The following is a 14,046-nucleotide window of genomic DNA, read 5'->3' on the forward strand; positions in this document are numbered from 1 at the left end:
ACAAAACATAGACATTTACTTGATAGGTAAATGTTATCAGAACTGGAATATTAAGAATTGTACAGTGTCACTTGATTGGAAAAAGTGAATAATGCCAAATTAAGAGAGAACATGATAGAGAATTTGAAATGATAATTTATAACTGTATTTCAAATAGAAGAAGATTAAAATTTAATTCTAGATATATTGCTATATATTGTCAGCTTTTTTTCTACTAACCTGTGTATATCGAAGTATTACATTGTTATTCCTGCTAATGTAAATTGAAAAGAAATTAAAGTCAGTTATTTCTTTTTTCTTGAAATCATCATCATTTGTCAACTTCTCTATTTTTGTCTGTTTTTTTCCAGAAAGATTATCATTGTTGCAGAATTAGCGAATCTATATTTTACTTTTAGATGTAATGCACACATTTCTTTATTACTGCCTGCTGAAATGTGTGAACCTGTTACAAATTGCACTGGACTAAGTTATTCAGCCAAAACCTACTGCAAAAGGTCCCTATGGTACTTGATAATGCAAAGAAGAGAATGAAAATAAAGCAGCTTTTCCTTCTAATAAGTGTTATATAGAACAAAAGAAAAAAAGCTAAAGAAAAAGAGAACTTGTTGGTTAGACCTCTGGAAATCTAGACTAAGTTACATTTAAAACTTTAAAACCATAACATCTTTAAATTAAGAAATAATTATTGTTTTGCTGATATTTGTATCGTTTGGACTGTCACTCAATAATTCTTCTGATCATTCTTTTTCTTATTTTTCTTTAGATGTACATGTTGGAGATGAATTTGTTTTTGTTGATAATCTGAAAAACCTTCATGAAAAACTTCCTAATTTATCTACACTTCTGGGCAGATTTAAATTTTTTCGTGTGAGAGATCCTTTTTTAGTTTCTGAAGGAGAGAATTTAACAGAAGAGAACATTTTTAGGTATCTACAAATTGAATAACATTAAGTATAAATAATAACTTATGAGTAAAACTTTCAACAGGTTAACAGATTTCATATATTAACTTTTTAACTAATTCAACAGGTATATATTTTGGCTTTTCTTCTCCCATAGAAAAAAAAATCATAGGATAAAATTTATATATGCTATTTAAAACAAATGATAAATGAAGTCATGTTGTTATTACACTTTGTAAGTATTAATTGTGTTCAGGAATTTAGTCTTGGAATGCTGGAAGAATGTCCATTTTCAAGGAATCTCATGCTCCCCTTGACTGCCTCATTCCCTCTCAGTAGAATGCCATTAAATTGAGTTGAGTCTGGCTAAATTTTCTGCTGATTTACTCCATGTTTGGATGACTTGTATAATTTTGCACTTGTTAGGGTTGCCAGATTCACAAGCAAGGCAAAGTAGAATTTAGCTAATTTAATTGTACCTAATTGCATAATAATAGAACAAGGATGAGTTATTTTCCTGTTTTTTGGAACATGTGTTCTAATCTTCCAGTGAGTCCTGGACAAAAGGCATTGTGCATACATAGACTTTAATAAACTTCCTCCAAAGAGAACACAATCCAAATTCCCCTATAACTTTCAGAAATGACAGTCACATGGGAAAAAATGTTAGTGTGAACGTTTAGAGAACTAGCTCTGACCTGCTGATGCACAGCTAGCAAGCCACCAAATATATCATGGTGGGAGTCCTAATCACCTAGTAGAGCACCGAGGGAGACTCTTGTAGACAAAGATACATTTAGATAAATTTCAAATTAATGTAAAGATGGGTGAGTATCTCAAAGATAGACATGGACACATTTTTACTCTTCAATCTACAGCATTCCTCTAGGAAGATAGTTGGTGCCAGGGGTAGATGCAAAAGCTGTCCCACTAAAAAAGTGATTCTTTTCATAGTTTTACCACCCTACAAAGGCCACAAGAAGCAGATCCAATGAACAGGTTTCTTTCTGCTTGAAAAATCTTTCACCCTATCCTTGTATTGTTGCTGTAAAAAGCAAGTAATAGTCTGACTCTTAAATTTAATTTCTCACCATTTTAGAATACTATCACTTAAATTTTAATAGTCAGCATGTTCTACTTTTTTAGTGCACCAAAGACTCCTGAAAATAGGAATGAAAAGCAACTGAAATCAAATAATATCATTTTAGATTAGAGAAATTTTGCATAAAACCTTGGAAGAAAAATAGATCTGCAGATTTTCCAGAAAGCAGACAGTTTCTCAAGACAAGACAGTTATAAATTAACAATTTTAAAAAGTAGATCTTTGTTTCTGTTTTTTTGTTGTTGTTGTTGCTGTTGTTGTTGTTTTTAAGACAGATTCAAATAAGTAATACTACTCTGCACCTAATGTACTGTTTTTCGAAAAACAATTGCATATAATTATATGTTTTGTTAAAACATCCCTTGGAAGTGCCAAGTATATATTTAGAAAAAAAAACTTTTTCCACATATGTAGCTGTCAAAGCTACTGCTAAGATTTTCGGTCTTAGATATGAGGTAATCACTTGCTTTATTTTCTGGTCTTTTAAAGGGAATGTTTGACTTTCCGAAATGAAATACAAATGCAGGAGAGTAAGAATGAATTTCAAGGAATTAAGGAGGACTTCTGTAAAATAACATTAGAAGATAAAGAGGTATCATGATGTTGTTTCTGCCCAATAATTTTATTAGTGATTGTTTTATGTGCATTAATGCTTGTTCATCTGCAGGTCATTTTATGGAGTTTTTTTTTTAATATATATTTTGTAAATGTTCAAAGCTTTTTGTTTCTGTGGTTAGAAAAACTGGTATTATTTGCCTATTTTTAATTTTTCAATACAGTCGGCAAGAATCTTCACTCTGTTAAATTGTTCCTACTAAAACCTGACATACTGTTGGCATCTTTATGTAGGTAATGTTGCATTAAGAGTAAAAATGAACTAGAATAGAAAGCCATGGTGTGTCTATGGAAAAGAGAAAGTTCTAATGCATGCTACAGAACCAAGCTTCTTATCTGAGGAAACAAAATGAAAATCACATTTATCTCTTTCTCCATATTTTAATATTCTATAAACGAAAAGATTCAGTTAAACAAATGAGGATTTTACTTGATTCAAAAATATCTTGTTAGATCCACTCTTTTTATTGCACTGGTTCATTTTGAAATATTGTACACTGTCATTTTTCTATATATTGAACAAAGCTTTGTGTCTGCCATGTATATTTTGTATGTCTTCTTTCTTAAAAGCTCCGAGATCAAGTTAGAATTCATTTAACTTAATTAACTAATTAATTTTTTCCAAGTTAAGACTGTACAATAATGTCAAAGAAAATTTAAAATTTACTTAACATTCTGTGATGATTAATATTTTTCAGTATTTCATGTTGCCTTTTGAGTTAGAATTCTGCAAAAGCAGCAACAGCAAATCAGATTCCCATAAGATTCCATCATATTTGGAATTGAAGGAGTTATTAAATTTAGCTCCAGAAAATATGGCTTATGAAAATATGTGTGAAGAGGTAATCAAAGAAGGTGAGAGCGGGTTTTCTTAAATGTTTTACCCACTTTCTTTATTGTTTTTACAGGCTTAACATGATCTAGCTCTTTTACATTCAATTCACTTAGAATTTATTTCAGACTGTATCAAATTAGAATTTCTGTACATGAAACCATGAACTATGCCATACACAAATTTCAGAGTATTAGAAATGTATCATCAGATAGCCAAGGGGAAATGGCTGGTCTGCCATTTGGTTTAGTCCTCAGTTATGCTGTAAACCTTTTATTCATAACCATATCTGGTTTTCTGTTACCATGTGGAATTATTATGTGTATTTAAGAGAAAAAGATACTGCCTGGGACTCTTTACTTTGAGCTGAAAAATAAATTATAAATGAACTTGCATTCGTTTTATCAAACAAGTGAGGAAAACTGCATCTTTTTGGGGGGTGCAAATTAGAGTAAAACTGTTGCTTATTTAAGGTAGGAGCAAGACTTTAAAACAACATTTGCACAGGGCAGTTTCATATTTACTTTTCTGATAAATTTAGTACATTAAATTATACATGTCATATTCCAGTACCAAACAAAATGACCTGGCCTCCAGTGCAGATGTTTGAGGATTTTGTATATAGAATAAAAAGGAATAAATTGACATTTACTTTAATCCTCTTCAGCAGCAAGAGAACCTGCATTCACAAGCACTTAGTAAACTACATTTAGGCTACCCATTTGTTGCAGAAATCACATCACAATAGAAGTAAAAAGGCTGAGTGGTTCAGATGGTACCTACAGTGCATTACAGTTGTTTTCCAGCAAGTCAAGAGACAAGACTGGGAACTGTTCCAGTCTAGAAGTCACTGATTTATGGCACTTTGTGTTACTAAACATAATGGGAACTTTTCATACTGATAAATTATGGAGATCCACCAAGGAGATTTTTTTAAATTGTTTTGACAGGAAAGATCAATAAATGGTAAATTTATGGCATCCTTTAAAATCCATTTTCAGCTCTCAAAGAAAAAGTTGTGAACAAAATGGAAGTTGCCAAATACTGTCCTACTTCAGTGGTTAACTCCAGTAACAGCATAAGCATGTTGGAAATCTCTGAATCAGGTAAGAAGATGTACGCCCAATACTGATAGTTCAAATGAATTGTTCAGGTGGTTGTTCCCATGTTATATTCCTGGGAGCATATGTGCCTCATTTATTTAAAATAAGAGCATTTGGCTTGGGTAATCTGTTTTGTACTTTCACCATAGACGAGTAGAAGTGCCATGCTCCTTTCAAGAGTGCTGAAAGCTAACAGCAACAAACTGTAGGTTCTTTACATTTATTTTTTTTTTGCTAAAGATGGTGCCTGTAACTTTCATATTTAGTTTTTGTATTTTATTTTTTTTTTATCTTGCAACTTATCTACTCACAGAGGGCAGAGGAAAGTGAAGTTAAGCTGATTATGTTTTTGGAGTGAAAAAATGCAGTTTAAAGTTTAAGTACTGACATAAATACTTTCAAAGTATGATGTTGGAGGACAATTCTGGAAGAAGTACCAAGGTCAGGTCTTCCAGAGATACAAACCTACTGCACAACCATTTTGGCTTGTAAGTGGTTCAGTAATGCCATGTGAAATGAATTCAAACGGCCACTGAAGCTGTTTTCCACAGAAATAAACTGAAAATGTAGAGGTGCTGAAACATGGGTTAAATCCTTGCTTTTCCTATGCTGAAATCAGGAAATTTCATTCTGAAAAGCCTGGACTGAAAGTGACATTTGAAATTCATTGTGTCCTGGGAAAAGTGGCGATACTTGATTAAACAGCATTTATATGAATAACTGCTAGGACAGTTGGACTAGATGATCTTGGAAGTGTTTTCCAACACTAGTGATCCTATGATTCTGTAATTTCTCCCTCTAATGTATGTTCTATCTTGCAGAAAGTCTACCTATTTTTGTACTGGGCAATAGCAGCGTTTTCCTACAGCACATGTTCACTTGATAATTTTCCATCCAGCATTTCTAAAAATTCTAGAGTAATTCTGTGCTTTCTTCAGATCAAAAATTGTTTTTTAATCTCAGTTTTAATATGATCTAAAGAAGACTGATGTCTTTCTCTTTCAGACTAATAGAATCATGTTCCTGACGTTGTGCTGTAGTGGGATTTTGATGGGAGCAGTCATACCTGCTTAAACTGTCTTGTGTATGGTCGGTTTGGTTTAAGTTTTGTGTTTTCCCACCAAGACAAAGTTAAACTTAATTTCCCTCTGGAGATTATTGCCTCACAAGATTAACTTTAATCTGAATCCACTGAACTAGCTGCCTGCTCTTCATACTTGAAGTACTGATGATAGACAGGAGGAGTTGAAGTATAGTTTCTTTGAGAAATTTGGGACTCTTATGTATATAGTAATAACAAGTTGGCTATGGCCTTACTTAGGATCTTGTCCATTCTTCCAGTACAGATGAGTAGGCAAGACATCTTGAATTATTTTTTAGAAGAAAGTGACATCATTAATCTCTGTTACCAATTTTCTGGCTGAGATCTGCTACTGAACTCAGTAAGATTCAATCACTAGGGCACAGACAGCTTACATATCTTTCTTTTATTTTTTTCTTTCTTCTAAAGATGTTCACAGATCTGTAGGCTTGACATCTGCAAACCCAACTGTGTTACTAAGACAATGTTTCTAATGGAAGTTCCTATATCGGATCAAATTTCAACAGGGAAACCTTAGTATTCTCCATCTCTTTCTTAGTTTTGCTATATCTGAGTTAACAGAAGCACAACATTTTTGCTAAGACTCCCAAGAAGAATCAGTCTGAAAATAATGACATTTTTAATCAACATTTGTTGTTTACCAACCTTTCCTGCTAGCTATGGGAGTTATTTTTTGATAAAGGAGATGAGAGTCAAGAGAAGCCACTCAGGTTTTCATGTTATTAGAAAGTGAATAACCGTCTAAGTAGAGGCAATGTTCAGCTAATGTAGTGGGTCAAAATGTTCCAGTCTCAAGGACAGAATAATTAGACGTGAATGAGTATGAACAGTATTGCTAAAGGAAAAATAACTATTCTTTATTCAGTAATTTTGCTGTCCTGAGATAAGCTCCCATCTTGCCCAAGAAAAATTGTTAAATTTGTTTCTTGACATGAAAAAGATGCTAGGGAATCTGAAGTTCACAGCTGAAGTTCATAGAGATTTTTTTGGTTCTAAGTGAGAAAGAAATTTTACGATTTGGAAATGTGCTTCTTTCTTTTGTAACAACTTTATTTTCTTACTTTTCAACATATACTGTTTATTCTCTGGCTTCCTAACACTCTCCTGTATCCTTCCTGCCCTACAATCTGCTTGTTAGTTTAGTCAAGGAGCAGCTGCAAGTAGCTGGGCAGGTGTCTGAGCTTACTGAGTGCCAGTTGGCCTAACAAAGTGCTTATGGTTATTGCAGCTGCTTACAGCCTGTTGAAATGAATAGGGAATTTGTTACAAACGTTTTTCCATATGGAGGCACTAATTTAATTCCAGTTTTTCTGGCTGTTATTTTTCTGAGAACATGGAAGAACTGTTGGGTTTGTTTGGTTTTTGTGATCTCTGGTTTCTGGTCAAACTTAACTTTCAATACTACTGGAAGAGTGCTGGAGAGATGAGTACCAGGCCAATCATATAGACCTGCAATTTTTATGGAATTATACCAAAAACCCACCAAGTTGCAAATTCTGCATAAGATTTTAATGGAAAGAAATAATCTATTAAAATATTCACATTTAATATGATTAGAAAAAAAAAGGTTATGAAAAATGACTGACACATACTAGTAACAAACATGTTTGTCTATATACGGCTTTTAGAAACAGTACTGTAATTCATTTCAGTGTTCACATCTATAAATTGAAACAAGAACTAACGCTATTTGGAAACAATTCCATCTTTATAAGCTTGAACTTTGTTCCTGAATTTTCTAGTTCTATGTGGTTGCATGTGCACTGTTATAGACTCCACAAAAATTGTCTCATCTCTCCAATCTGAATAGTTTCATTTACGTGGGAACTAAGAAAGCCAACAGTGGTCATCACTTAACATCAGACCTCACTCATAATACATGGTGATTTAATCCTAAGCATTACATTACATGGGAGAATAGGTAGCCAGAATTACGTTACAGAATGAATAAGGAAATATAATCTCTATACATTTTTATCTCCAAACTGTCTGGGAATTAAATATGAAGTTTGCCTATTTATTTTTTATTGCTGAAGTGGTGGATTATCTCATTAAAACATTAGGAATGTTAGTGAAGAACATCATCATTGTAAAATTTCTAACTTTTCATTCATTCATTCACATGAAGCCTTGTGTATTAGATTTTTGTTTGGTTTGGGTGGGGTTTTATACATTTTCTAGCCAATCACATCTCATATCTGAAAGATGAAATGGAAGTACCTTTAACTCCTCCGTGCAAACAACAAAGATCAAGGGTGAATTTTCTCTGCATAGGACTTCAAGAAGAACTTAATCCTCTTTTTGATAACAGGTAATGAAAACTTTATAGTAATAAATTATGTCATAAATACTCTAAATCATAAATCCTTAAAGTTAGTGCAAAAATTGCTCTGGTCTATTTGTGAATTGGTAGTGATGTACAGTGAGACAGTTATACATATATTGTCTTACAGTGTGAACAATGTGAATTATCTCTATCTGTGGCCTTTTTTAACAGAGCTTGAAAAAAGAAACCACAGTTTCTATTGTAAACCTTTTTCTCCTGGGAGATCTGATAGACTGAAAATCCATTCTCATTTTTTGAATAGGCAACAGTAAATATGTATATATAGCATGTATATATAGCAAGTATATACATTTGCCAGGTATCACCTACCAGAAGAGATTCTGGAGAAAGTAAGAAAGTATTTTCTGTGGTATTGGGGTACACAGCTGGAATTCAAGCCTTTTCATACTGACATAGAATCAGGATGGTTTCATCCTTTCCTTTTTATTCTGCTGTAAGACTAACATATTTTGTCTTGCTCTCTCTTCCATATATGCAGAAAGGCTTTAAATACCTTTCTTGGAAGGGAATAATCTAGAGAGAATTCTCTTGCAGCACCACTTTGCTTCACGAAAAAGACATGATATCTTCTCTCATGTCTACCTTCTTACAGTGGTGTTGCATGAAATTATGTCCTATAGGCACAAGAAAATATTTTTAATGAATGAGTGTATGAACATGAAATTTGAAGAGATGGTATATCTTTAGAAGAAGTTTTGTATAAATCAACCAGTTTTGAAATTCAACAGATAATGCTGTTAAACTTCACACTTCTAAGTCTTCTTTTATATTCTTCTTAGTATTTTGATTACAGAGCCCTCTAGGGAACACTTAGACTCTTTAGTATGGCAATCAGAGAAGTACTGGGAAAATGAGAGCTCTCTTTTACTTGTCGGTAAGGAAATACTGAACTTCTAACTGATTTTGAACACTTCTACATACATGGGGAAAATGAGGTGGAAAAAATAATGTTGTAATACAGAGCATGTCTTTTGAGCCACTGAGGCTTACCCCGTTAATGTAACTCTCTGATTTGGATAACCTGACCTATTAAAGTAAACATAAATACTATCAATACAAAAGCATAAATAATATCAATGCAACAAAGAATTTAGTATGTCATGTATTCTTCTGTGAAGATAATCTGAATGAAGAGTTTCACTTCATTACAAAATGTTCTGTTCAATACTACTAACTGTTTTCAAGAAGTGAGGTAATCTGAGCATAAAAATAAAATCTATTGAAGTATTTTGGATGCTATTTTACCTAAAGTATCAAGCAATAGGAAAATACTGAAAATGGGAAATAATTTTTTAACTTGACAAGAGCAGAATTCATGCTATGAAACAAAACAACAACAAAAAGCTGCAGGTGATTTCTCACAGCACCTGAATACTCATTACTTTGCTTTTAAGTCTGTTAATGGGCACTGGCTTACAAACAAAAGTAAAACCAAGGGATATGCGTACTACACGGATCATGAGTACCTGCTATTTTTCATTTCCAAAATGACATTCTGCTTATTTTCGTTTCTGAATTATTGATATTATATGTTGATTTCTGTTTTTGTAGAGTATCAGAGCTTTAAACTCGAATATCGGCGCCATTCTCTCACAGAACTAAAGAAAATGCTATCAGTTGATGTAGAAACACCAGTGCTTATCTCACTAGAGAAGGACTGGTGGCTTCATATGGGATTAGATCTGATCTGCGTTGATACTTTGGAGCAATTTAAGAGGGATTCCAGTAATACAAACAATTTGCTTTCTACAGGAGTAGAAACATTCACACAATTTCCTATACATCAGTTAGAAAGTAAGTATCTTCTTTAAAATAAATCAGTGGTAAAAAGGCAAAGATAGATACAGAGAAAGTGAAAGAAAGGGATGGTTACATACTTCCAACAAGGACAGAAAGGAAAGATTTTTTGTTTTCAAGAACAAGTTGTATAACACTGTGAAGCAAAAATACTGCTGTAGTTAAGATGTACTTTCAGAAACTTAAAACATCTTGCAGTAACAAAAATGTTTAAATACACAAAGTTATATTTTCTAAAAGTATGCAGATGAAATGTCAACCATAGTTCTTTTAAATTAAATGGTTTCATACATCGCAACCCATTGCTTGAACAAGTGTACTCTTCGTTGGGTGAAAAACAAATGCTGGAGTGTGTCCAGAGAAGGGAAGGGCCTGGAGCATTGGTCTTTGAGGAGTGGCTGAGGGAACTGGGATTGTTAACTTAGGAGAAGAGGAGGCTCAGCGGTGACCTTATTGCTCTCTACAACTCATTGAAAGGAGGTTGTAGCGAGGTGGGAGTTGACTTCTGCTCCTGGGTGGCAGTGATACAGGATGAGTAGTAATAGTCTCAAGTTGCACCAGTGAAGGTACAGGTTGGATATTAGGAAAAATTTCTTCTCCAAAAGATAGTTGAGGTATTGGAACAGACTGCTCACAGAAGTAGTGGTGTCACTATCACTGGAGGTACTCAAGAAATTTGTAGACATAGCACTTAAGGACATAGTTTAGTGGGCATTTTGGTGATGGGGTAGTGGTTGGACTAGGTGATCTTAGAGATCTTTTCCATTAAGATAATTACTCTATGATTCTGCATGGAAGAATTCCTTTGGAAATAGTAATTTTGGTTTAGAATATTTTGATTTTGTTTGTTTCTTTATTTATTTATGTATTTTGTCATAAACAAGTCTGTGGATGACACCAACCTGTGTGGTGTGGTTGACAAACCTGAGACTTGGGATGCCGTTCACAGAGGCCTAGACAGGCATGAGCAGTGGACCCAGATGAACCTCAGGTTCAACATATCCAAGTGCAAAGTCTTGTACCTCAGTCATGCAACCCTCACCAGTACAAGCTGTGAAACGCTAGGATAGAGAACAGTCCTGCTAAAAAGAAGTTAGAGGTACTGGTAGATGGCAAGCTGGACATGAGCCAGCAATGTGCCTTCACAGCCCAGGCCGTCTGTATCCTGTATCCTACATTAGAAGAAGCATGGCCAGCAGGGTGAAGGAGGTGATCCTGCTTCTCTGCTCTGCACTGAAGAGACCTCACCTGGAGCACTGCATCCGAATGGGGACTCCTCAGTACAGGAGAGAGCTGGACCTGATAGAGCATGTCCACAGTAGGGACAAGAAATGATCCAAGGGATGGAACACTTCTCCTATGAGGACAGGCTGAGAGAGCCCGGGTTGTTCAGCCTGGAGAAGAGTTCAGCCTTGAGAAGAGGCTCCAGGTAGACCTGATAATGGCCTTTGAGTACCTAAAGAGCAGCTACGAGAAAGGAGTCAGACACTTAGGTAGGGTCTGTTGTGATAGAATAAGAAAAAATGGTTTCAAACTAAAACAGATTTAGATTGGATATAAGGGAGAAGTTTTCCTAATCAAATGTGTTGCTATCCCACTTCTTAGGAACCTAACAGCAGAAAGCATCACTTTTGAAAACTTAACAAAAACAGTAGCATGGCCTTCTGATTCTCAGAATTGAATATTTTGACTGAGGAGTAATAAGTACAAATTTTCTAAAATCAAATTCTAGCAATCTGGGAAGACCAAAAGAAGAAATACAAAAATGTTTTCAATCCAAAGTAATTTACTTCAACTTCAAAGAGCAATTAAAAAAAATCTGCATTACAGCAGAGAAATCAAATTTTATTTTTTAGGATGGCCTGAAGAAAAGAATTCCCTGTCAGATCAGGAATTGCTTTCTAGTGAAAGACATCAGATGGATGAAGTAACCGATCATGGCATGTCACCTCAGACAAAGATGCAGCACTTTGGTCTGCCTATAAGTGCTGCATCTTCTCTCAAAATAGACAAAACAAATACATCTCTGGAAAATGTTACTGCAGGAAATATACAAAAGAGAAAGACAGAAGAACCTGTTTATCTCTTAAACCAAGAAGAGAAGACAGACCCATTACTTGTGTCTGTGAGTTGTAAAGATATGCCTTTTAAACATCACAACTCTTCTGTGGGTCAAAAGCTCACATCGTTCACACTTGATTCAAAATGGGACAATGATGATTCTGGTCTGAACAACTTTATAATGCTAAGGTGTAAACACACAATCACTCAAAGACAGGGAAAAAATGATGTAGATCATCCTGAAAAAGGTATGTGAATCATTTTATTCTGCTGTTATTCCATTTTCAATACTGTTTTCTAATGCCGGTTACCATGGATGCTGATAGTTCATATTTGTAGAATCATGGGGGAAAAATCTTAGCTCAGTGGTAAAATTTTTAAGATTTTTAATGTAGTTAAATTTTCATCTAAGGTTCTTGACTTCATTTGTTCTTTAGATTTCTTTGGGGTTTTTTGTTTGTTTGTTTGTTTGTTTACAGTTTTGTTGAATTTTTTTTTTATTTTGTTTTGGGGTTTTTGTTGTTGTTGTTGTTGCTGGTTGGTTGGTTTTTATTGTAATATACATGAGTTTATTCCTGTTCTGAAGAGTGACTTTAAATTGTACTTACTCCAGAAGATCTGAATATCAGGCAACACTTATTTACTGTGTGAGTGTTAGAGCCCTGGCACAGGTTGCCCAGATACTGTGGAGTTTCTGCCATGCACATCCCCCAAGTGGCCTGGATGTGGTCCTAGGCATCCTACTCTGGGTCTTCGTGCTGGGACAGGTGTTAGAACAGGCAAACACAGAGATCCCTGCCTATCTCAGCCACGCTGGGATTCTCTTTTTTCTGTATGTCCTGAGTAAGTTCTCTGGAGAAATCAGTTACTTTTATTTTTGCTTTTGTAGAGTTAGCATAGCCTAGACAATGAACAAGAGATAAAGTTCTCTCAAAAGAACTGCTGGAACTGTTTTTGTTCCTATAAACCACAGAAAATAATGAGAAAGTACAGGTGTCAGAGAAAACAAAAAGTTATTGTCAGCTTTGTTCTCACAGTGCTTATGAGAGAAGCTCAGACTATAGAGTGAGCACTGCAGGACTGAAAAGAGAGGAAAAAGAATAAGAGGAAGTCCTTATCTATTTAAAAAAAATAAAGGAGTGGGGTAATTTGTGATGCAGTGACATATATCCAAACTCGTTTTCATGATGATCATACAAAAAAATATTTTTTTCAGTTTTTGGACTTGTGTACCAAGGTTTTTGACACCAACTTTTTATTGCGTTTCAGTTAAGTCTCACCATCAAAAAAATAATGTTAAATAAAAATGTTAAGCAGTAATTCTTGTGGAATTGAATTAAGATGTTTATTTAACTACAAGTTATTTTTAATCTTATAGAGCAAATTAATTCTGTGTGAAATTAAACTTTTGCAGTTTCTGGTAGACATTTCATCCCTCCTTCCCTTTCCCCCTCCCAACCTCCCCCTGCTAAAAAACAAACAAACAAACAAACAAACAAACAAAAACCCACTGAACTTTCATGGCCTTATTGAGAAGCAATCTCACTTTTTAAACTACTAGAGAAGTTATCAGAAGTGTAGCTTTATGCTACCATCTAGTGAATTTTGACTACAACTGCATCTCCTAAGAAGACGAATAAAAATGTTTTGAAAGATAAGCAGTCAATTCTACACTTTCAAACAGGGAGTAGTAAGCTTGTGGAAGTTTTGGTTAATGAAACCGTAGAAAGATACATGCTAGCAGGTAGACCCCAGTGTAACAGATCTGTTATGTCTGATGTAAAAGCAATGCCTTAAAATATATAGTTATTAATGTGAAAAGCATTGATGTGAAAAAGGTGTAAATGTATATGTTTTTGTAATAATTAAAGCCTTATTAAAAGTCATTCTAAATTTAGCCTAATAAATACTTGCACTCCTCATATGGCCATTCCACCTTTGTTTCTCTTGTTTAGCTTACCTTTTAAGGATTCCACTTTGCATAGTACTTAGTTTAGAAAATATACAAGAGAAAATAGGTAAAACCAATTTGTTGATACAATTTTAATTCTCGTTTGGCTCTTTAGAACAAGGGGGCTTTTAAACTTAATTAGAAATGTAGGGTTTTTTTAATCATATTTTCATCTCTATTTGATCAGTTTGTTTTTTGAGTTGACTGAAGTTCTTGACTGAAAGTAATTGG

At 34.3% G+C, this 14,046-nt stretch overlaps 1 protein-coding gene across 8 annotated transcripts in view; it reads left to right on the forward strand.

Annotated features, from left to right (window-relative positions):
• Positions 1 to 14,046, forward strand: part of SHOC1 (shortage in chiasmata 1) — a 52,433-nt gene that overhangs the window by 9,988 nt on the left and 28,399 nt on the right. For 5 of the 8 annotated variants that reach the window (XM_031608336.2, XM_090131663.1, XM_031608334.2 and 2 more), the window contains exons 6-13: positions 767 to 929; positions 2,497 to 2,599; positions 3,321 to 3,477; positions 4,456 to 4,560; positions 7,841 to 7,970; positions 8,786 to 8,880; positions 9,558 to 9,800; positions 11,660 to 12,112. In XM_031608336.2, the coding sequence (XP_031464196.2) occupies positions 767 to 929; positions 2,497 to 2,599; positions 3,321 to 3,477; positions 4,456 to 4,560; positions 7,841 to 7,970; positions 8,786 to 8,880; positions 9,558 to 9,800; positions 11,660 to 12,112 (1,449 nt within the window). The remainder of the gene's footprint in view (positions 1 to 766; positions 930 to 2,496; positions 2,600 to 3,320; positions 3,478 to 4,455; positions 4,561 to 7,840; positions 7,971 to 8,785; positions 8,881 to 9,557; positions 9,801 to 11,659; positions 12,113 to 14,046) is intronic. The other 3 variants (XM_090131662.1, XM_090131665.1, XM_031608337.2) reach the window with 3 other exon arrangements.

This window comes from Phasianus colchicus, chromosome Z (assembly GCF_987193195.1).
Source record: "Phasianus colchicus chromosome Z, bPhaCol1.hap1.1, whole genome shotgun sequence".
Taxonomy (NCBI): Eukaryota; Metazoa; Chordata; class Aves; order Galliformes; family Phasianidae; genus Phasianus; species Phasianus colchicus.